This window comes from Homarus americanus, unplaced genomic scaffold (assembly GCF_018991925.1).
Source record: "Homarus americanus isolate GMGI-L3 unplaced genomic scaffold, GMGI_Hamer_2.0 scaffold56241, whole genome shotgun sequence".
Taxonomy (NCBI): Eukaryota; Metazoa; Arthropoda; class Malacostraca; order Decapoda; family Nephropidae; genus Homarus; species Homarus americanus.
In genome coordinates this window covers 353,011-375,602 of record NW_024740202.1, presented here as the reverse complement: position 1 = coordinate 375,602, position 22,592 = coordinate 353,011, and the positions used below count along the sequence as shown (strand labels likewise).

Below are 22,592 nucleotides of genomic sequence, written 5' to 3'. Positions count from 1 at the left end.
AGCATCACATAGAAGCCACAGTAACACCAGCATCACATAGAGGCCACAGTAGTAACACCAGCATCACATAGAGGCCACAGTAACACCAGCATCACATAGAGGCCACAGTAGTAACACCAGCATCACATAGAAGCCACAGTAACACAATAAATTCTTAAGGTATACAACACAAGGTGAGACTGGGGACACACACGGGTATTGCCGGTATGACAAACGAGAGAGTACTGGTGAAAGTTGGTGATTAGGGTGAGGCTCAGAGGCTAGACTGTTGAAATATATGTGGGAGGAGCATGTGAAGGGAAGTGTTGTTATGTTGTTCTTGTACACACTGTATAAACAGTCATAAATTCACAGCGCCTCATGACAGTGTTTCTTGATAACTGAACATCCTTAATAGAAGACAGTATTTCAGACTTATTTTTGACATTTTCAAACAACGAATATGCTGCTTCTAAAAAGGCCCGTATGAACGCGAACACTTCCTATCAGGTTCCGCCACACACAGCATGGCACAGTCCAGTCGAAGTTTTTTTTGTATGTATCGCTCTGATGTGTCCATAATGATAATCTATTCCCAGAAAAAAATCTAAACAAATATAATATCCCAATGATTACACTGGTGAACATAAAAAAAAAATTCTCATGGTTCTGGATCAAAACAGTCTGATTCTAGTGTAATTGTATGTGTTGAACTCAATTATGACATTCGTATAGCTGTATCAGGCTCAGTTTTCCAGAACCAGCATATCTATATATTTAGTGTACCATGCTATTCATTCAGTAATTTATATGCTCATTGGCTCCACTTATGCAATTATTTTGTCCTGATTTGTGCTTTTTTGTTTGTTTCAGTTTGCTGATTCATGATATTGCATATCTACACCTGCATGATTTGTAATTACTCTGAAATTAACAAAACATGGAACGTCGCAAGTGTGTGAACGGTGCTGACAGTTTTTGCTACATATGTGGTGCCTTCACTCCTGGTAGCCTCAAGAAACCAATCACAAAAGCTGTTCGACTGAACTACAAAAGTTACTTCAAATGTCATTTGGGTGACCAAGACAAGAAATGGGCACCTCATGTAGCCTGTAAGTCTTGTGTTAACCACCTGAGCGAGTGGATGTGTGGTAAACGAAGTTCAGGAATGCCGTTTGCTGTACCAATGATATGGCGTGAACCTAAAGACCACAGTAGTGACTGCTACTTCTGTCTCACAAATATTAAGGGAATAAAAATCAAGACACGAGGCAAGGTACAGTACCCCAATATTGCTTCTGCAATCCGACCAGTACCGCACAGTGCTGAACTTCCAGTCCCAAATCCACCGACTGAACAAGAATTGAGTGATTCCGATTCTACCTCTACCTCAATGGAAAACGACTACCAGGATGACTCTGAAAATACCAGGCCTAAACTATTTACTCAAGAAGCGCTTCATGATCTCATCAGGGACCTAAACTTGTCAAAAGAAAAGGCTGAAGTTTTGGGATCCAGACTAAAGCAGCATAACCTGCTAGAAGATGGAGTGCATATCACTACAGCGCGTTACCGACATAGACAGCTGTCTGCATTTTTCAAGATGGCAAAGAACCTTTGTTATTGCGAGGACGCAGTATCTCTCATGCAACAATTCTGCAAGTCTGAAACATACAAGACAGAGGATTGGAGGCTGTTTATAGACTCAGGAAAAGACTCTCTGAAAGCTGTTCTTTTACACAATGGCAATCGGCTTCCATCTGTCCCAATAGCACACGCAACAAAAATGACTGAGAGCTATGAAACAATGGGCCTTCAGAGTGGCTACACAAAGCACATGTGCTTTTTGTGCTTGTGGAACAGCAGAGCTGATGCAGAGCACTATGTGAGAAAGGATTGGCCGACAAGACCAAGAGATGCGCCTGGAAGGTTTAACTGTGCTCACAATCCGCTTGTAGATCCAGAAAAGATATTTTTGCCTCCACTGCATCTAAAGCTCGGTTTGGCTAAAAATTTCATCAAAGCTATGGATCAATTCGGTGCTGGGACTCTATACTTATCTCAGAAACTAGGTGGTGTGGTTTCCGAAGCCAAGTTGAAAGCAGGTGTCTTGAATGGACCACAAATTCGTATACTAGTTAATGATAGCGAATTCACCAAAACATTGAACCCACTGGAGAAAAAAGCATGGGAATCATTTGTCAATGTGTCAAAGAATTTTCTTGGAAACTATCGTGCTGACAACTACAAAGAAATCGTAACAACCATGCTTCAGAATTATCATGCATTGGGAGCAAGGATGTCCTTGAAATTGCATTTTTTCCACTCTCATATTGAATTTTTCCCAGGTAACCTTGGAGACGTTAGTGATGAACACGGCGAAAGATTTCATCAAGATATCGCCATAATGGAGAGCAGATATCAGGGACAATTCAGTCCTAACATGATGGGCGACTATTGCTGGACACTGCAACGAGAAGAGAGCAAGCTGTACAAGAGAAAGAGTAAAGTTCAGAAGCACTTTTAGAACTTCATATTTTGTCATTATAAAGGATTTGAACTTATGTTTTTTGGTACAATTTTTTATGAGCTTATCTGTGATAGGTTTAAAATTGTATCTTGCATGACGCGATAATGTTACTATATTTACTATTTTTTTTATTTTTTAAGAAAGTAGGTCTGATGGTAGAATGAAGCATCCAATTAATATTCATGAATATGAAATTAGTCATGAAAGCACAGTCACATGAGATAATCTCATCTTTTGCACGACACGTGATGGAATATTAAATATTTGTACCTATTGATTTTTTTATAAAACCTGGTCTGATAGAACAAAACAAATATCAGATTCGAATTCAGCAATATGAAAATAGTTGTGTGAGCATGATCTCATATGTGAACCATTTTGGCTGTTGGCCAGTGTTAAGAGTCAAATTTGAAGAGGATTTTTGTATGGCAGCGTAAGAAGGATGGATCATTAAGTTCAACTTTGCCATGCGATCGACTAGAGAAGATCTTGCGATCGACCAGTCGATTGCGATCGACAGGCTGGTCATCCCTGGTGTACAGCATAAATGTCTAGTCACGAACAATCAACTCTGCAATGCCTTACGACACGCGCGTGTACACAAAGGATTGCGTGATACGGCAGTGTGACAGCATAATGTTATAGTGTTTAGGTGCAAGCACTGCTTGTTTCTTCTCGCTTTCAGATACCGCCGCTGGCTCACCCTCGTGGCGAACAGGGAAGCAACTTGCATAAGTCTTCCCCTGCCAGTACACAGCCTCTTCACCATCAAGACTCCTGCTGTGTCTCCTCGTGTCAACACACGGTAACTAGGTGCCTCGTGGGCCCAAGCTAGACCAGCTTAAAGAGCTCCAGTAAGACTCCAACGGTGGAATAGGTGACCAACATGAGAACCCAACGATTACACCGGCGGATGAAGGCAATGCATGATGGACAGGCTACTAAGTTGAAACCCAACAAACTGGGCTATCGGCAGTCCACTGCAACTCTCCCTCTCCCTAGTCGTTGCAACACTTGCATCACTGGATCAGGAAAAGGGAGAGCCAAGATGTGTGGTTGCAGCCTGCTCTATTGCCTCACCATATAAATCAACTCACGCACAGCCATAATGCAGCTCATCATACTTTCATCACGACGGGGACAGGCAGAGATGACTATTGGGAATCTCAATCACAAGTCTGCACATGGGCAGCACAGATAAGATGGTCGTTTATGCACCGGGATCTAAGCAGCAGTGCAATTCGGGTCTCGTTTGTGAGACTGAGCAGCCCTTTCGAGGGGGCACTCTGCTCACCCCACATAAGGAGGGGGTTTGAAAAGGTGCCCTAAACATAGCCTGCCTAAAGAACAAACCTGACTGAGCAACCGCACCCAGAAAGGTCATCCTTATACGGTCGAAAACACAATCATAATTACAGTTCAAAACAAAAACAAACTACTGTATACAACCTCTTATAATCACTGCATGGAATGTCAGGACCCTTCTAGATCCTGACACAAATGAGCTTCCAGAAAGAAAAACTGCCCTTGTGGTAAAAGAGCTGTCTAGGTATAACATCGACATCACAGCAATTAGTGAGTCCCGGCACCCAGACGAGGGTTGACTAGCATAACGAGGGTTCGGGTATACTTTCTTCTGGAAGGATAAGCCTGCTGCGAAGAGGAACTACATTTACGGAGTTGGCTCTGCCATTTGCCACTCCATCTTATATAGGGAAACTGAAATGCCTGTTGGGATCAATGAGCACCTCATGACGCTCCGAGTCCTACTGAATCACTCACATCATGCCTTCGTCATCAGTGCATATGCCCCAACACTGGATGCATACAATGACATCAAGGAGGTCTTTTATGCCGACCTTGAGAGTGCCAACCTGTATCCCCAGAGAAGATAAGGCTGTGTTCCTAGGTGACTTCAATGCCAGAGTTGGCAGAGATGCTGATATATGGCAGGGAGCCATAGAAAGAAACAGAGTAGGCAAATGTAATCCCAATGGCCTACTCCCCCTCAGCAACTGTGATGAACACAACCTCACTACCGCCAATACTTTATTTAGGCAAACCAACAAATTCAAGGGTTCTTGTCAACACCCTTAATCTAAACATCGGCATCTAAGTGACATCATTGTCAGAGAAAGAGATCACCGAGATGTCCGCATCACCACAGCCATGTATGGCTCAGACCACTGAGACACTGATCATCGGCTCGTCAGAGCCAAACTCTCACTTCGTCGCCCCAAAACGACGAAGGCAATAAGACTCCAGAAGAGGTTTTAACATTAAGCGTCTGGAGGATCCAGCAGTAGCCCATGGTTTCAGAGAGCAACTAGAACATGGGCTGATAAACAACCTGACAACAAACAATCCAAATCCCAATACTGAAACACCGATGTGGAAGTTCTGACTACCCAGCAGGTCCTTCAGTACCCAGAGCTGACCCACCTTAGCTATCCTCCATCCCTGGATGAGGTAGCTACTGCAATCAAACAGATGAAAAATAACAAAGCCGCAGGGCCTGATGGAATCCCAGCCGAGGTGTATAAAGCAGGAGAACCTCTGCTTACCAGCCGTCTCCACTCATCCTGGAGAATATATGGGAAAAGGAGGAAATCCCCCAACCTCTTAAAGACGCCTCCATCGTCATTATTGTTAAGACAAAGGTAGACCGGTCAGACTGTAGCAACTACCGCAGGATCTCGCTGCTATCCGTAGCTAACAAGATTATCGCCCGAGTCCTCCTAAAAAGACTTCTTCCAGAGGCGGAAAACATCCTCCCAGAATTTCAATGTGGCTTTATACCATCACGAAGCACCACTGATATTCTCCCCAACTCACCATAACCACCATACTCTCCCTCACCCACCATAACCACCATACTCTCCCTCACCCACCATAACCACCATACTCTCCCTCACCCACCATAACCACCATATTCTCCCTCACCCACCATACTCTCCCTCACCCACCATAACCACCATATTCTCCCTCACCCACCATACTCTCCCTCACCCACCATAACCACCATACCTTCCCTCACCTTCGCTGTTCACCATATACAAAGCGCCTTAGTAGTCAGTAATATTCCTTTTGTTGCTTTGGTTGAGAATAAACATTGCATCAATCATCAGAACTCTCAATTATTATCGGACCTGTCAGTTATCGCCGACCTGTCAATTAAATAAACAGTCAATGGACCGAATTCTCCTTTTACCTGAACTTAAAAAGCTTCTCTAATGTATCCGACGTGCCAATTATACAAATTCCCAATTATCCGAACTCTGAATTATCCGTCCCTCTCAATAACAGTAATGATAAGGGAATACTTAAGCTAACCTAACTAAGCTTACACTATCCTGACTTAAGCTAACCTAACTAAGCTTACACTATCCTGACTTAAGCTAATCTAACTAAGCTTACACTATCCTGACTTAAGCTAACCTAACTAAGCTTACACTAACCTGACTTAACCTAACCTAACTAAGCTTACACTATCCTGACTTAACCTAACCTAACTAAGCTTACACTATCCTGATTTAACCTAACTAAGCTTACACTATCCTGACTTAACCTAACACTATCCTGACTTAACCTAACCTACCTAAGTTGTAACTTAACCAACCCAAATCTAATCTTACCTAACTTAACCTAACCTACTTTAATCTAACCTAACCTAACCAAATGTAGCCTAACATAGGTTCAATGGTACTAGCCTTTACAATGCTCTACTGGGGCCAGTATTGTCTGCTGTTAATTAGATAAATACACCACCAGATCACCACACTTTCATATCACCATACCACCAGTTCACTAAACCAACAGATCACCACACCACCAGATCACCACACCACCAGATCACTGCACCAACAGATAACCGTGGTAACATTATGAGATGTTCTTATTACTACCATGCTATTGTACTATTCCAGATGATACTAAATGTTACATAATACTTCCTTGAGATAAATGTATAGTATATATCAGGTGCCTCAAAGAGAGCTCAGGCTCTCAACTGGCTCAGCCATGTTAATATTGTTATTATTATCCACTCTGTATCTGTGTTTTTCTGGCTAAATAAATTGTTTCAATTCAATTCAACAGCTCACTACAGCAACAGCTCACTACAATACCAGCTCACCACAGCAACAGCTCACTACAATACCAGCTCACTACAGCAACAGCTCACTACAGCAACAGCTCACTACAATACCAGCTCACCACAGCAACAGCTCACTACAATACCAGCTCACCACAGCAACAGCTCACTACAATACCAGCTCACCACAGCAACAGCTCACCACAGCAACAGCTCACTACAATACCAGCTCACCACAGCAACAGCTCACTACAATACCAGCTCACCACAGCAACAGCTCACTACAGCAACAGCTCACTACAATACCAGCTCACCACAGCAACAGCTCACTACAATACCAGCTCACCACAGCAACAGCTCACTACAATACCAGCTCACCACAGCAACAGCTCACCCACAGCAACAGCTCACCACAGCAACAGCTCACCAAACAGCTCACTACAATACCAGCTCACCACAGCAACAGCTCACCACAGCAACAGCTCACCACAGCAACAGCTCACCAATACCAGCTCACCACAGCAACAGCTCACTACAATACCAGCTCACCACAGCAACAGCTCACTACAATACCAGCTCACCACAGCAACAGCTCACTACAATACCAGCTCACCACAGCAACAGCTCACCACAGCAACAGCTCACTACAATACCAGCTCACCACAGCAACAGCTCACCACAGCAACAGCTCACTACAATACCAGCTCACCACAGCAACAGCTCACTACAATACCAGCTCACCACAGCAACAGCTCACCACAGCAACAGTTCACTACAATACTAGCTCACCATGTCACTACACCACTTGATGGTGAGCTTTGCCCTTTCTGATTTGTTTACAATAGATGCTGTATATGTGACGCCCATTCATCACACATCTCACACAGTGACTTTAAATCACCCTTTTGGGCTTAATTAAAAAAGAAAAAAAACCTGTTTCAGACTTTTTTGTACTAATTCTAACCTTGAAAATTATTAAAGGATAAAAAAATTCTTGGGAAAGACGGAGGGGGGGGGATTCTTTTTTTGTACAGAAAGTGAATCCTAATTGTACTATACACCAAAAGAACTCCTACTCGGATTCTCTGTATATTTTCTTACTTAAGACTTTATCCAGTTGTAAAAAACATGTATTATGTTGCACCGAAACAATTATGTGTACAGCACAGACACTCACCTTGTTCCTGGAAACAACTTGACTTTTCTGTTGGACTGAAATAAATACATCACCCTTACCTTCATTAAAAAAAAATAATATATATATATATATATATATATATATATATATATATATATATATATATATATATATATATATATATATATAAGATAAAAATTACATATGTACAGTAGCTAAAACAAAGTATCTGTGCATACTGTGTGTGAAACAATATGAGACTAGGGACGTGACTGGTCTTGAAAAGACAAAAAGAGCAGGGGGGGGGTCCGGGAACCATCTACCCAGGAAGTTTTTACCATATTTAACTTAATTTCTCACAATGTTACTCATTTCGTGAGCGCCTAACAGGTAAAATACACAGTACCCAAAATTAAATATGTACGTATGTTTATTGCAACAATATTTTTCATGCATATATACTGTCGGGACACACACATGCCCTACGCCCTGACCTCATGGGGGACACATACACACATGTCCTACGCCCCACGCCCTGACCTCATGGGAGACACACACACACACATGCCCTACGCCCTGACCTCACGGGGACACACACACACACACATGCCCTACGCCCTGACCTCATGGGAGACACATACACACACACATGCCCTACGCCCTGACCTCGTGGGAGACACATACACACACACACATGCCCTACGCCGTGACCTCATGGGGGACACACACACACATGCCCTACGCCCTGACCTCATGGGGGACACACACACACAGATGGCCTATAACCCTGACCTCCTGGGGTAAACAAACATGCCCTACTGAGTTGCCTATAAATTGTGATCATCAGAAAGTGTAAAATGATATAGAAACATAGTTACGTTGAAAAATGCTTAGCTCCTCCAGTAGGGTGGATCAAGTACCTAGGGTGGAGGGGTCTCTTATAATGCTTCTAATAGTGGCGTTGTATGACGTCATTGATCTTTGGTCTATGGAATGCAAAACAAGCAATACTTGTCCAATGAGAAGTAGAGTATATGATGTAATGTGTAGAGTGCGGCCACTATATGCAGTATACTGGCGCATCGTCTTTATGGCAGACCCATCGACCCTTGAGCCACCACCCCCCCCCCCACCACCCAAAAAAAAAATCTCAATGTATCCATGCGATTCACGTGGGTTGCCTAATACGATGGAAAAACCCAGACAAAATGGAGAAACCACACCCCTGATGGACGATAGTTTTTGGGATATGCACGTTGTCTCCTTATACTATATGATAGTAATCACTTAACCGTTTATTTTATTTATATATGCCAAGTCCTCCCAGTGTTGGACACTGAATGACCGTGGGTGAAGGAACGCATACAAACCCTACCGAGACATCACGAGTTGTAGTACATATAATTTCGGAAGTCATCCACCCTGTCAGCTACTTTTTTTTAGCTACTGTACATTATCTACATCTGAAAATAAAGTGTACATGTGTTGTAGTGAAATAAAGTACTGTACATTTGTATTTTATCTGCACCTGAATAAAAAACTTTTCATTTGTGTTGTATTGAAAAGATAATAAAATGAATAAAGATTTTTAACTTTATCTTAAATAAACTTTGCATATTATGTGGTGAACAACAATGAATACATACAGTATGTACTGTACTTCATCTACACCTAAAAAAACCCAGTCTATTATTATACTAAATACATGAACCTTACCTTCATCTGAAAAACAAACACTACAGTACTTCTACACTACAAATGACATTCTAAGTGTTATTTACACTTTCAATTAAGCTTATATACTGTGACCTAATTTAACCTAACTGCTAAAACTAACAATAATACAAGCCTTGATTTACCTCAGTACCTGACGTTATCACCGCAAGGTTCCCAGTACTGAACGGCACATTGTTAATAAATTACATGCATTAAAAAAATAAAAGATAAAGTATGCTCCTAGCAAAGCAAGGCTCAGGGTTCAAATATCATCCCTAGTTTATAATATTGTGAATGACAAATTTAACTCGCATCCTAATTATCATTAATTTCATGTCCATTTCAAAGTAATTTTAAATATGGTTTAGTGTTTTTTTTTAATTTTCAACTCGTGTCAAATCATAAAATGTGGATGTGCATATTTAAAGCTGTATAACCCAGCCAGGTACACTCGTCCAACGAAGTGATGTCACAGTTTTCAGTATGATTCGTTTAAACAGAGGTACCTGGCAGTGTGGAACGAGTCGAGCGAGTGACTGATCAGTTGGTTGGACGCCGCTGTAGTAAGTTGGTACTGTATTAACAAACTCATCAGACAACTTTCTCGCAATTTAAATTTTTTCTGGCATAACTTCATATTTTTGCAGGTAAAGGTTTCAATATGGGAAGCAAAGGTAAAAGAACTATATCACAAACCCATGCTTGAAAGACGAAGATGGTGCAGCATAAAATAAACACACAGCAAGTCCAAGATGATACAGGAACACAAACTGATAACTGTTAATGCTAGTGTAGAATATTCTGCATATGGCCGATTTTCTTTCTTAGAAGTTGTTTTATCTTTTAGAACACTATGAAAGCTTTTGTTACTATTAAAATAATTATTAGTTGAATAAGGTTTCATAGAAGTTAGCAATTTCACCAAGTTTTACCTTTTCATCTGTAATGAATGAACGTTGAACGGGGGTCTTTAATGTTTTATATTTTATATGGGTGATAAATGATACAATCCCTTCCAAGTATAAATGACAACATAATTAATTTTCTTATAATTACTAAGGGAAAAGGTATAAAAGGGAAAGCTCAAAATTTTGTTTTGAGAATGTTGTTCACCTTACATCATCGACACAGGTGGTGAATATGGAAAATATTTGTTAACAAGCTTATTAAAGACATGATATGAATGTGTAAGAATATTATCTCAATTCATACTTTTTCTTTATTAAATATTAATTTTATCCTAACAATATGAATTATACCTTTTCATTTGACATCCGAATCTATTCCCGCAAATTACTCCTGAATGTACCTGAACGATAATCTCGTAAACCATATTATTTTGTTTCAAAATACAATATACTAACATTTTAACCACATGATTTGTTCTTACAATAATCTTATGAAAAACTGGTTTAGCATATATTAATTAATTTCAGCTACTATTTCACAAAATTGTTCCACCTCGAAAAAATAAAAATGAAAACAAAACGAGTTTGGTTGCTGTCAGATATCACCTTCTGATGTGAAGTTTCTGGAAATCGTGACATCATTTCATTGGACAATCGTACAACTATTACAAAATATGTTTTGTACTTACCATAGATGCTTCTGTCTCTCTGTGTGTCTTCATCACTTGTATCACTTGTCTTGCACTAAGTTTTCACCTGCAACAACATAAAGAAGGATTTACTACAGTATGCTCATTGAATCACATCTTGTTATAAATATAACATGACAATACAGTACTTCTTTAACACTACTGCTATCGAAGATTAAGGTCATTAACCACTATCTCAGGCATATTTCACCTACCAGTGACTTTCGTCCCCGATATTTTCTGAAAGTTATTAATCAGTTATGACTCACCAACAATTCTAACTGACAGTAATGCTCAAACTCCAACACTGCAATAATTAAAGCAACTGTTCCTTTTATGTCCACACTTGAGGCACCAACAGTTTTCTCTGGACGTGAGTCAGGAGGCGTGAGGCAGGAGGCGTGAGGCAGCCGGCGTGAGGCAGGAGGCGTGAGGCAGCCGGCGTGAGGCAGGAGGCGTGAGGCAGCATCAGAGGCTAGGTAACCCGGGCGGCGGAGTGAGTTGTAGTGTGGAGGGCGGGAAACAGCGAGCCATGGCACTGAGGAAGTGATCTCCAATTAAAAACCGACTTGGCACACAAACCCAGTTCTGTTTCACAGTATTGCTGTGAAAAATATTTTCTATTTGAAGGAACGATGTCGTGGTCTTTGACAAACTGAAGGGTCTCGTTGTATTTATCCCTAAATTCGCAATTACATCCATGTAAGACAACTGCTCTCCTTGCCGCGCGGTCTCATTACCGCCGGGAAGACAAACTAGTAACCGCCTAGGCGCCTAATTATCTACAAAACGAAGTATTTGTACAATAAATTATTATCATATCAAAACTTACTGATGCAAATAAAAAGTAAGATAATAAATAGTAAAACAAATAACTGGTCCGCGGGTTAGTCGTCAACAGCTATCTTCTGAACCCTATACAGTACTTTTACTTGTTGCAATAGAATAAAAAACGATATATGGGTCAACTCAAGAACCCTATTGGATGAAAATGTATTAATACCCAAGTAACTCTAAAGAAGTGGGTTGTTAAAGAACTAATAAGGAACGGAGTCAACACTGACGGAAGTAGGCCTACAACTCACCTCACTCAATCCTTTGGGAAGTTGATTAAAAGACAGGTTCTTCTTCTATTTGGTTTACTGGAACTCTTGAGAGCTGACTAATAATTAATTCCCATTGCGTAATAACTAATAAGTCTTGAGCTGTCTTAAAAAACGCTGCATAGTAATTTAAAATTTCATAGATTCTACTGCTCCAAAGTCAAGCTACGCCAGTCACGCCTAACGCCAGCGTAGGCAGGCAGCAATTTCGTTTAAATTTACCCTAATACAGGTTTCTCCGACATATTTTCATATAGACATGCAGGATGATAGAGTGTACAAACTTTCGAGTTGTAATTCATTCAGTGGAAGGATCAGAAAGCTATTTCAACAGATAATGGAGTGTTAAATTACTAAAAGTTGAAAAGATTGTGTTGTCTACATGACTGAAGGCAACAACTCCACTCTGGTGAGTACTCAACCTTTTCGGAAGCAACATACTTTGACAAACTTGTTTTTTATATTTTAATAATTTTCAATGGTAATTATGTATTTTCAAGAAAGCTAAGCGTTATGATAATTTCAGAGGTGATTATTTATACCAAAGTTATCTTTTATTGTTTGCTGCAGACATGGTCGTTGTATTAAAGTAACCTCAACGGACTCTCTTTGCGCGGAAAACGTTTTAGAAGAAAAGTGTCTTAGAAATATCTAAAGTTTAGACTACTAGTTTAGACTGAACTATTGTTTGCAAAGATGAAATTCCCGAGATTCGGCTGGTGGCAACAAATGCATTAATAAAGTTTCTAGTAACTTTCTGATTTTCAACTCACGACATCTAGGTTATGGGAAAAATGCGCCAAAAGTGTCATAGAAGAAAATCGTCTTGTTTTTGTCTGACATTATCATTAGACACAACAAAACCCCGTATCTAATTATTTCCTCTAAATTTACCCCTTTGTCGGTAATATTTGATGATAGTCATCCAGCCAAATATCAACTGTATAATAGAAGAAAAGTTGCTCTTCACCTCAAGACTAGAGCCAATCTGGTGGAAGAATGGCACGTTCTTGTAAATAATAACGACACCTTATACGATCAAACACACTGACTGTATAGTAAATAAGAAAGATAGCGTTTCTTGTGATTCCCAGAGCGATTATTTCCCAATGGCACTGTCATTTCTGTAGTCCGCTTGTTTATACACTGGAATTCAGCGGGAAACTTTAGTGTTAAACTTGGTATAGTCAGTTTCCGCAAAACAGTGTGAGGTATTGTGATATTCATTTGTAATATTTGCTATATATAAGCCTCTCAAATTCATTGCGAGTGTCGTAACATTTTAATGGTTTTATAATGGTTATGAAATTCTTTTAAGGTCATTACACCTTTAAGACTAGTCACAAGTTGCGTCTGTGAGCGAGTAAAGATGTAGCAAGTCTTCAACTAGTTCACCGGACATGCTGTATGTTGTTATTTGGTCAATCAGATCGCCAACACCAGATGTTACTCGTCGAGGTGCATCTGCAAAAATGAAATATTCCTCACTTTTTGTATAATTACCTCTTTCCTTTTCATTTCCACCTGTTTCAACGAAGTGCATTCCTTGATACATGACGAGTCAGAATAGGCTTTCTTTGCCTGAGTTAATTTCCAGGTGACCTTGATCGATGCCATGAGGGTATTCTTATCTTTTTAAGGTGCAGTGTACTGTAAGGACATTGTTGGTTTCTGGCCAGTTTGCTTCGACGTTTACTTTCGGAACTTTTCATGACAGTATAAACGGCATGTTTCCCCTGGAAATGTTTACTCAGATTGCTTATATTAAACACTTTTATGACTATTTCACAGATTAAGCAATTGCAGTTCTAATCTGTTTAATATAAAAGAGAATCCCTCCTTCCAAAGAGGGTAAAATTTCGATTTTCTTCTGCAATGGTAATTTTTTTTTTGCTGGAGGCGTTATGTTTCCTTTCAGATCTGAAATAAAAATACTTCCTCTGACACTCTGAAGTCCTCAGAATCACTAACAACTGATAAGAATATCTTTCATTATCCTGTGAACTTCTTATACGGTGAGATTAGAAAATGTTGCCTATTAATTGAAGTAAATATAAATTTGAAATATATCGGCCAATGAAAAATGTGGACCTGTTTTCTAGATATCTTTTAAAAATGATTCGCCCTCTTCTCGAGTATTTCCTTTATCCTCTGTTTTTGTTCTTCACCCAAAATACACGTCACTATAACAATCTTACCGGCCGCATAGCCCGAGTTTTGAATGTCGTTCAGCCGACCGCGCACATATTAAAACTAATGGATCGGCAACATTGACACAGGTTGGTTTACGACTCACCTCTTGGGATCTTTTGGAAAACTGAAGGAAGTCAAGCTTCTGTTCATTTTGGTGTTATTGGGACAATTTATAGCTGCGCAGTGATTGTATCCCATTGTAGATGGTAAAATAATGTGTACAAAACAATACAAAAACAATTCATTAATCAAATTGTGCGTCTCCCTCCCTTTAATCTTTGCCTGCCAACTAGTATTGTTTATACTTAGCAACCGCTTTGCAGAGCCACAGCCGGGGGTGACCGCGTTCGCCCATTGGAGTGAGTCATTTACAAACATGCTTAGATCCTGTTGTGAAGGGAGATAATTACACTTACAGTAATGTTTCCTTTGAGGTTCAGTTCGCCGTCGCATTCTTCCGCCCTGAGCGTGTCATGCAACTATCAGAGGTCATCTTCAAATCAATGAATGAACTCTCCACTCTATAATCGAACCTCATAATGTATACTTTAGTCAGGGTACAGTGCAGTACCAACCAGTAGTCTACATGAACCTTATCTGAGGTTATTGCCTGTTTTCCATTCCACCGAACTCTGGGGTCCTGATACTTTTTCCATTGGCTGTACATTATAAAATTTTAGCTACAATATTCCTTGTTATCTTTCTTCTTCATTTATGTTTTATTCTCAACTATAAAAAGTAAAAAAAAAAATCACCTTTTTCTTGACATTTATCAATATTTTTGTGATAATGTTTTTGTTCTCGTGTTTGTCTACAAAACCAGGCGTGTAAGGTTCTTACAAGGACACACTACTACTACTTTGCTGTCACTCGGAATCGAGTATGACGATCATCCAGCTATGATACAATGATATGAGTTATTAAGGATGTCACCTTCGTTGGTGAGCTGAGGTGACTAGAGAGGCCGATACGGGACCGGCAGGTCCGTCCACATTCGTTGCACATGTGGAGGGCTCCATCTACTGTGGGAGGGGCGGCGGCAGCGTCTTTCCAACGTTGGCGCTTATCTGCCTCGATTTACAGTCGGGCTAACTCGAAAGTATTGACACCTTCTCGTGTGGTGCTCCTCCAAGCGTTACGGTGTGGAGTAATCGTCTCCCAGGTGAGGGGGTCGATTTGGCACTTTTTCAGGTTTCTCTTAAGACTATCCTTATACCTTTTCAATTGCCTGCCAGCGTTACGTTTACTATTCGTTAGGTGACTGTAAAATAGCTGGTTAGGCAGTCTACTGTCGTCCTGCGGGTAACAGGGCCAGTCTAACGTAGTTGTTCATGGATAATGGTAGCCTCGATGCTCCTACAGTTGGTGTCAGCGAGATTAGTGGCATTTGTTCTCTTGTCTTCCCAGCGAACTCGGAGGATGGAACGTAGATTACGTTGGTGAAAGTTTCAAGTGCCTTGAGGTGCCTCCTGTATGTAACTCATGTCTCACTGCCATATAGCAGGGTGGGGAGGACCACTGCTCGATATACGTGCATCTTTGTAGATAATTTCAGCTCCCTACAGCTGAAGATACGATTTCGGAGTCCGCCCAAGGCTTGAGATGCACATCTGATCCGATGTTGAATCTCTTTATTGATGTCCGCGGTGGTGGACAGGTGGGAGCCGAGATAAGTGGGTAACATTAGAGAGGGTAGTACCGTTAAGATGGCTGGATGGCGGAGGTGTGTCTGAGCCAGGGGCAGGCTGAAATCTGAGTCTTACGTACATTCACCTCAAGGCCGAAGGTTTTCTGCATACACAGGTGTTCTACACAAAACTGGGTGTATACACACAGGTGGTCTTCACACACAGGTGGTCTTCACACACAGGTGGTCTACACACACAGGTGGTTTTCACACACAGGTGGTCTACACAACACCTTAAGACTGACGTGATACAGTATTCCTTGTGTGACGTCACATTGACTTCATCATAAATTTAGCTCTTTAAATATCTTATGATTCTCCTTTTTTTCTCATGTTCTCTCTCTCTCTCTCTCTCCTGTCCTCCCTCCCTCTTCCCCTTGCTCCTTCCCTCTTGGCCTCCCTCCCTCCTTCATGGCTTCCCGTCCCCCTGCCCCTCTCTCCTTTCCGGCCTCTCTCCCTCACCGACCTCCCTCCCTCACCGGCCTCCCTCCCTTACCGGCCTACCTCCCTCACCGGCCTCCCTCCCTCACCGACCTACCTCCCTCGCCGGCCTCCCTGCCCCTCCCTCCCTCCATCTGACAATAAAAGATCTTCACAGTTTCAATGTTGGATCGTTATTGTCCCCCTGGCTTAGGTCAAGGTTAGGTTAGGTTAGGTTTAAGGTTGAGTTATGGTTAAATTTGGTTAAGGTTAAATTAGGTTAAGATTAAGTTAGGTTAGGTTAAATTTGTGTTAGGTTGTGTTTAAAGTTAGTTAAGTTTAGGTAACGTCTGGATAGGGTTAGTGTTAAGTTAGGGTTGTTTAAGGTTTAGTTAAGTTAGGTTATCCTCCAAGATGTTCATACCCCAATATCATAACATCATCTCCAAAGTTAACCTAACCTAACGTAATGTGATCTAACTTAACCTAACTTAACCTTAAACTAACCTATACTAACTTGATCTAACCTAACCTATCCTAACCCAACCTAACCTGACCAAACCTAATCTTAACACTAACCTAACCTAACCTAACCAAACCTAAGCTAACCTTAACCTAACCTCACTGCAATACACAAATACACAGTATACACCACATCTACATTACCACACACACACACACACACACACAGGGCATACATTTGTGTTTCCTTCATTACCACACACACACACACACAGGGCATACATTTGTGTTTCCTTCATTACCACACACACACACAGGGCATACATTTGGGTTTCCTTCATTACCACACACACACACACACAGGGCATACATTTGTGTTTCCTTCATTACCACACACACACAGGGCATACATTTGTGTTTCCTTCATTACCACACACACACACACACACAGGGCATACATTTGTGTTTCCTTCATTACCACACACACACACACACACACACAGGGCATACATTTGTGTTTCCTTCATTACCACACACACACACACACACACACACAGACACACACAGGGCATACATTTGTGTTTCCTTCATCACCACACAGTCATAGTTATATATATATATATATATATAGATAGATAGAGAGAGATACTGTTGATAGACAGACAGACAGACAGACAGATATTCAATAAAATCGTCAAACAAGTCCACATTGATTCAGCAGTTATGTTCAAAAGTATTTTTACGATTTTGCGTGAGACAATATGACACAACGGACGAAGGATTTTGACAACCCTACCGAGACAACAGGAGTCACAGTGTTCATTAAGAAATTCGTCAAATCCTCCGTGGAAATACCTTTTGGATGGGAGATAATATATAAACTGTACAGGTATACAAACAATGTACATAACAGTACAGGTATACAAACAATATACATAACAGTACAGGTATACAAACAATAATTACACCTACAGTCGGCAGATGTCATCACACCTCGGCCACCTGAGTTCGTCTTCACACATATAAAACACTTGTGTCGATAGTCCTTCACACGTACAAGTTGGTTTAGCGTCCGAGCTTGGTGAGTCAGCCTCCTGCCTCTCACTGTCCCAGCTTGGTGAGTCAGCCTCCTGTCTCTCACTGTCCCAGCTTGGTGAGTCAGCCTCCTGCCTCTCACTGTCCCAGCTTGGTGAGTCAGCCTCCTGCCTCTCACTGTCCCAGCTTGGTGAGTCACCCTCCTGTCTCTCACTGTCCCAGCTTGGTGAGTCAGCCTCCTGTCTCTCACTGTCACAGCTTGGTGAGTCAGCCTCCTGCCTCTCACTGTCCCAGCTTGGTGAGTCAGCCTCCTGCCTCTCACTGTCCCAGCTTGGTGAGTCAGCCTCCTGCCTCTCACTGTCCCAGCTTGGTGAGTCAGCCTCCTGCCTCTCACTGTCCCAGCTTGGTGAGTCAGCCTCCTGTCTCTCACTGTCCCAGCTTGGTGAGTCAGCCTCCTGCCTCTCACTGTCCCAGCTTGGTGAGTTAGCCTCCTGCCTCTCACTGTCCGAGCTTGGTGAGTCAGCCTCCTGCCTCTCACTGTCCCACTGTCCCAGCTTGGTGAGTCAGCCTCCTGCCTCTCACTGTCCCAGCTTGGTGAGTCAGCCTCCTGCCTCTGTCCCAGCTTGGTGAGTCAGCCTCCTGCCTCTCACTGTCCCAGCTTGGTGAGTCAGCCTCCTGCCTCTCACTGTCCCAGCTTGTGAGTCAGACTCCTGTCTCTCACTGTCCCAGCTTGGTGAGTCAGCCTCCTGCCTCTCACTGTCCCAGCTTGGTGAGTCACCCTCTGTCTCGCACTGTCCCAGCTTGGTGAGTCACCCTCCTGTCTCTCACTGTCCCAGCTTGGTGAGTCACCCTCCTGTCTCTCACTGTCCCAGCTTGGTGAGTCAGCCTCCTGCCTCTCACTGTCCCAGCTTGGTGAGTCACCCTCCTGTCTCTCACTGTCCCAGCTTGGTGAGTTAGCCTCCTGCCTCTCACTGTCCGGCTTGGTGAGTCAGCCTCCTGCCTCAGCCTCCTGCCTCTCACTGTCCCAGCAGCCTTGGTCCCAGCTTGGTGAGTCAGCCTCCTGCCTCTCACTGTCCCAGCTTGGTGAGTCAGCCTCCTGTCTCTCACTGTCCCAGCTTCACTGTCCCAGCTTGGTGAGTCAGCCTCCTGCCTCTCACTGTCCCAGCTTGGTGAGTCACCCTCTGTCTCTCACTGTCCCAGCTTGGTGAGTCACCCTCCTGTCTCTCACTGTCCCAGCTTGGTGAGTCACCCTCCTGTCTCTCACTGTCCCAGCTTGGTGAGTCAGCCTCCTGTTTCTCACTTAACCTTAACCATCCCTAGTACACATACCTTCCAGTGTGGTCATGTGAGAGTCATTGTAAGGGTAAATAAGAACATAAGGAGTCTGCAATAGGCCTGTGCTTGGCAGCTCCTGTCGAGAGTTACTACCACCCTCTATCATCCATGAATCTGTCTAGCCTCCTTTTGAAACTTTCCAGAGTTCCAGCACTTACTACAAAGTTGCTAAACTTGTTCCACTCATCTACCACCCTATTTGTGTACCAGTTTCTTCCTATCTCCCTCCTAAACCTAAACTTATCCAACTTAAATCCGTTGCTACGAGTCCTATCCTGCTCGGATATTATAAGAACTTTATCTATATCCCCTTTATTGATTCCTTTCACCCACTTAAATACTTCTATCATATCTCCCCGCACTCTTCGTCTTTCTAGGGAATACAAGTTTAGTTTCTTTAACCTATCCTGATATGGAAGGTTTCTAAGTCCCGGAATCATTTTCGTCATTCTTCGCTGCACCGACTCCAGTGAATTGATATCCATTCTATAATAAGGGCACCAGAACTGAACAGCATAATCGAGGTGCGGCCTGACTAACGCAAGATATAGTTGCAATAAGACCTATGCACTCTTATTACTTACACTTCTAGATATAAAACCCAATACTCTGTTTGCCTTATTTCAAACATTAACACACTGTTTTCTAGGCCGTAGGTCCGGGATTACAAGTACCCCTAAGTCTCTTTCACAAGGCGACTTCTCTAGGTTGATGTTTTTAAGGCTGTATACATTGACAGTATTTGTTCTTCCAATATTAAGTACGCTGCACTTGCTGGTGTTGAATTTCATTTGCCATTTTTCAGACCACCCCTGCAGTTTATTTAGATCCTCCTGTAATGCATTTGCATCCTGCCCTGAATTAATCTGCCGCCCTATTTTGGTGTCATCCTCAAACTTGCTAATGTCACTGCTGATCCCAGTATCTAGATCGTTTATGCAGATTATAAACAAGAGTGGGCTTAGTACTGACCCCTGGGGAACCCCACTGGTTACAAGACCCCACTCAGATTTAACACCATCTACGCTGACCCTCTGCGTTCTATCGGTGAGCCATGATTTTATCCAATTTAAAACTTTCCCGTCGATACCATGAGCTTTAATTTTTCTCAGAAGCCTCTGATACGGTACTCTGTCAAATGCTTTGCTAAAGTCTAAGTAAATAACATCGTAATTTTCGTCATTATCTACTACCTCGAAGACTTTCCTAAAAAACGTCAGCAGGTTTGTTAGACAAGATTTTCCCTTTGTAAACCCATGTTGAGAGTCGTAGATTAATTTGCTTTTTTCTAAATGCGATCCGATGTTATCTGCTAAAATTGATTCAAGAAATTTCCCCACTAATGACACCAAACTGATCGGCCGGTAATTTGACACTGATGCTCTGTCTCCCTTTTTGAATATGGGTACTACATTTGCCTGTTTCCACAAGTCTGGCACAACTCCGGTGTCTAATGATTTTGTAAATAAGTTTACGAGGGGTCCGCTAATCTGTTCCCTACACTCTTTCAAGACTCGAGGGAAAATTTCATCCGGCCCTGGGGATTTTGTCTTCTTTAGTTTATTTATCTTCTTAAGAACACCCTCTTTTCTGATAGTGATATTCTTTAATTTCTCTTCTTCCTTTCCCTTAAATATCAGTTCCACCTCTGGAATTTCATCTCGAATTTCTCCTGTGAAAACTGATATGAAGTAGCTGTTCAATGCTTTGCTTATTTCTTCACTGCCATTTATCACTTCCCCCCTCCCTGACTTTAAAGGCCCAACTTTGCCCTTGACCTTTGTTCTATATACCTGGAAAAATCCCTTGGGATTCGCCTTGGATTCTCTTGCTATTTTGATTTCATAGTCTCTCTTTGCTTTCCTTACATTTTTCTTAACATTCCTAGATAGTTCATTATACCTATTTCTGAGCTGCTCCTCCCCTCCCTTTAATTTCTTATATATTCCTTTCTTTATTCCTATGTTAAGTTTTCTGGTCATCCACCTTGGCTCATTCGTATTTGACCAAATTTTTCTGTATGGTATATTTTGTTCTTGTGCTTTATGTAGTATACTAGTGAATATATTATAGTCATGATCAATTGTTGTGTCATCTATGACCTCACCCCTTCCTACTGGTGACTGACGTGACTGTTCCCAGGTGACAAATTTAGATTTAGGCGTGAAATAGGTAAACACTGGTTTGGAAGCCGAGTAGTGGATGAATGGAACACGTTACCAAATATCATCATTAAATCGAATACGCTGAATAGCTTCAAACATAGGTTGGATGCTTATATGAGCAATGGGGGTTGGGCGTAAACGGGACTGCCCAGTATGGGCCAATAGGCCCACTGCAGTTTCCTCCATTCTTATGTTCTTATGTTCTTAGGTACCTTCTTAACCCCTGATAATCCGCCAACCGAAAGTCTGGGGCTCTGACCATATTGTCATTGTTTTTCGTTTCCCAATTTAGGGTGAACCTGATTTCTCTGATCACGGTTCCCTAGTTCTTCCCCTACTGTGATATCTCTGATAATATTTTCTTTATTTGTTAATACTAGGTCTAATATATTGTCACCTCTCGTAGGTTCTGTAATTAGTTGTTTAAAAATTTTTTCCTGTACTGCGTCTAGGAAGTCTTCAGATTCATAGTCACCTACAATGTTGTCCCAGTCAATATTTCTGAAGTTGAAATCCCCCATAATGCACAGGTTGTTATATTTTGCTGCCCTACTCATTTCCTGCCATATGGGCTGAGCTGCTTCTTTGCCCAGACTTGGGGGCCTGTAAATCACTCCCATAATTAGTTTTTCTCTTCCTTCCGTGATTTCTACCCATACAGACTCAGTTCCTATTTCACCCTTTATTGAATTATTAATACAACATTTTAATGTATCCTTGACGAAGAGTGCGACCCCTCCCCCCTTCCTACCTTCCCTGTCCTTGTGAAAAAGGTTGTACCTTACTATGTGGTACTCTGATAAAAAAATTTTGCTCGCCAGATTCATCCAAGTTTCGGTGATTGCTATGACGTCTACATTCTCGGTACATACAACCGCTCTCAGCAAGTCTATTTTATTTCTAACGCTCCTACTGTTTGTATAGTATACATTTAAGCCTACCCTTCCCTGGTCCTGTTTTACCCCTTGTCCTGAGTAACTAATTTTACTTCCCAGGACCTGCTTGTTTTTTGACTCCCACTTTCCCCGACCTCTCTCTACTGGCGAAACCCCCCCTTTGGAGTGACAATTTCACGCTCCAGGGATGCAGACAACGTCTTTACCCCCGCACGAGACAAGTGTACTCCGTCACGACTGTAC

The 22,592-nt window shown here is 41.9% G+C and overlaps 1 protein-coding gene across 1 annotated transcript in view; it reads left to right on the top strand.

Annotated features, from left to right (window-relative positions):
* The window catches only part of LOC121875229 (mucin-5AC-like), a 30,451-nt gene that overhangs the window by 6,143 nt on the left and 1,716 nt on the right, over nucleotides 1-22,592 (top strand). Inside the window, exon 2 of the mRNA XM_042379687.1 lies at nucleotides 6,608-7,413. Coding sequence (XP_042235621.1) covers nucleotides 6,608-7,413 — 806 coding nt within the window. The remainder of the gene's footprint in view (nucleotides 1-6,607; nucleotides 7,414-22,592) is intronic.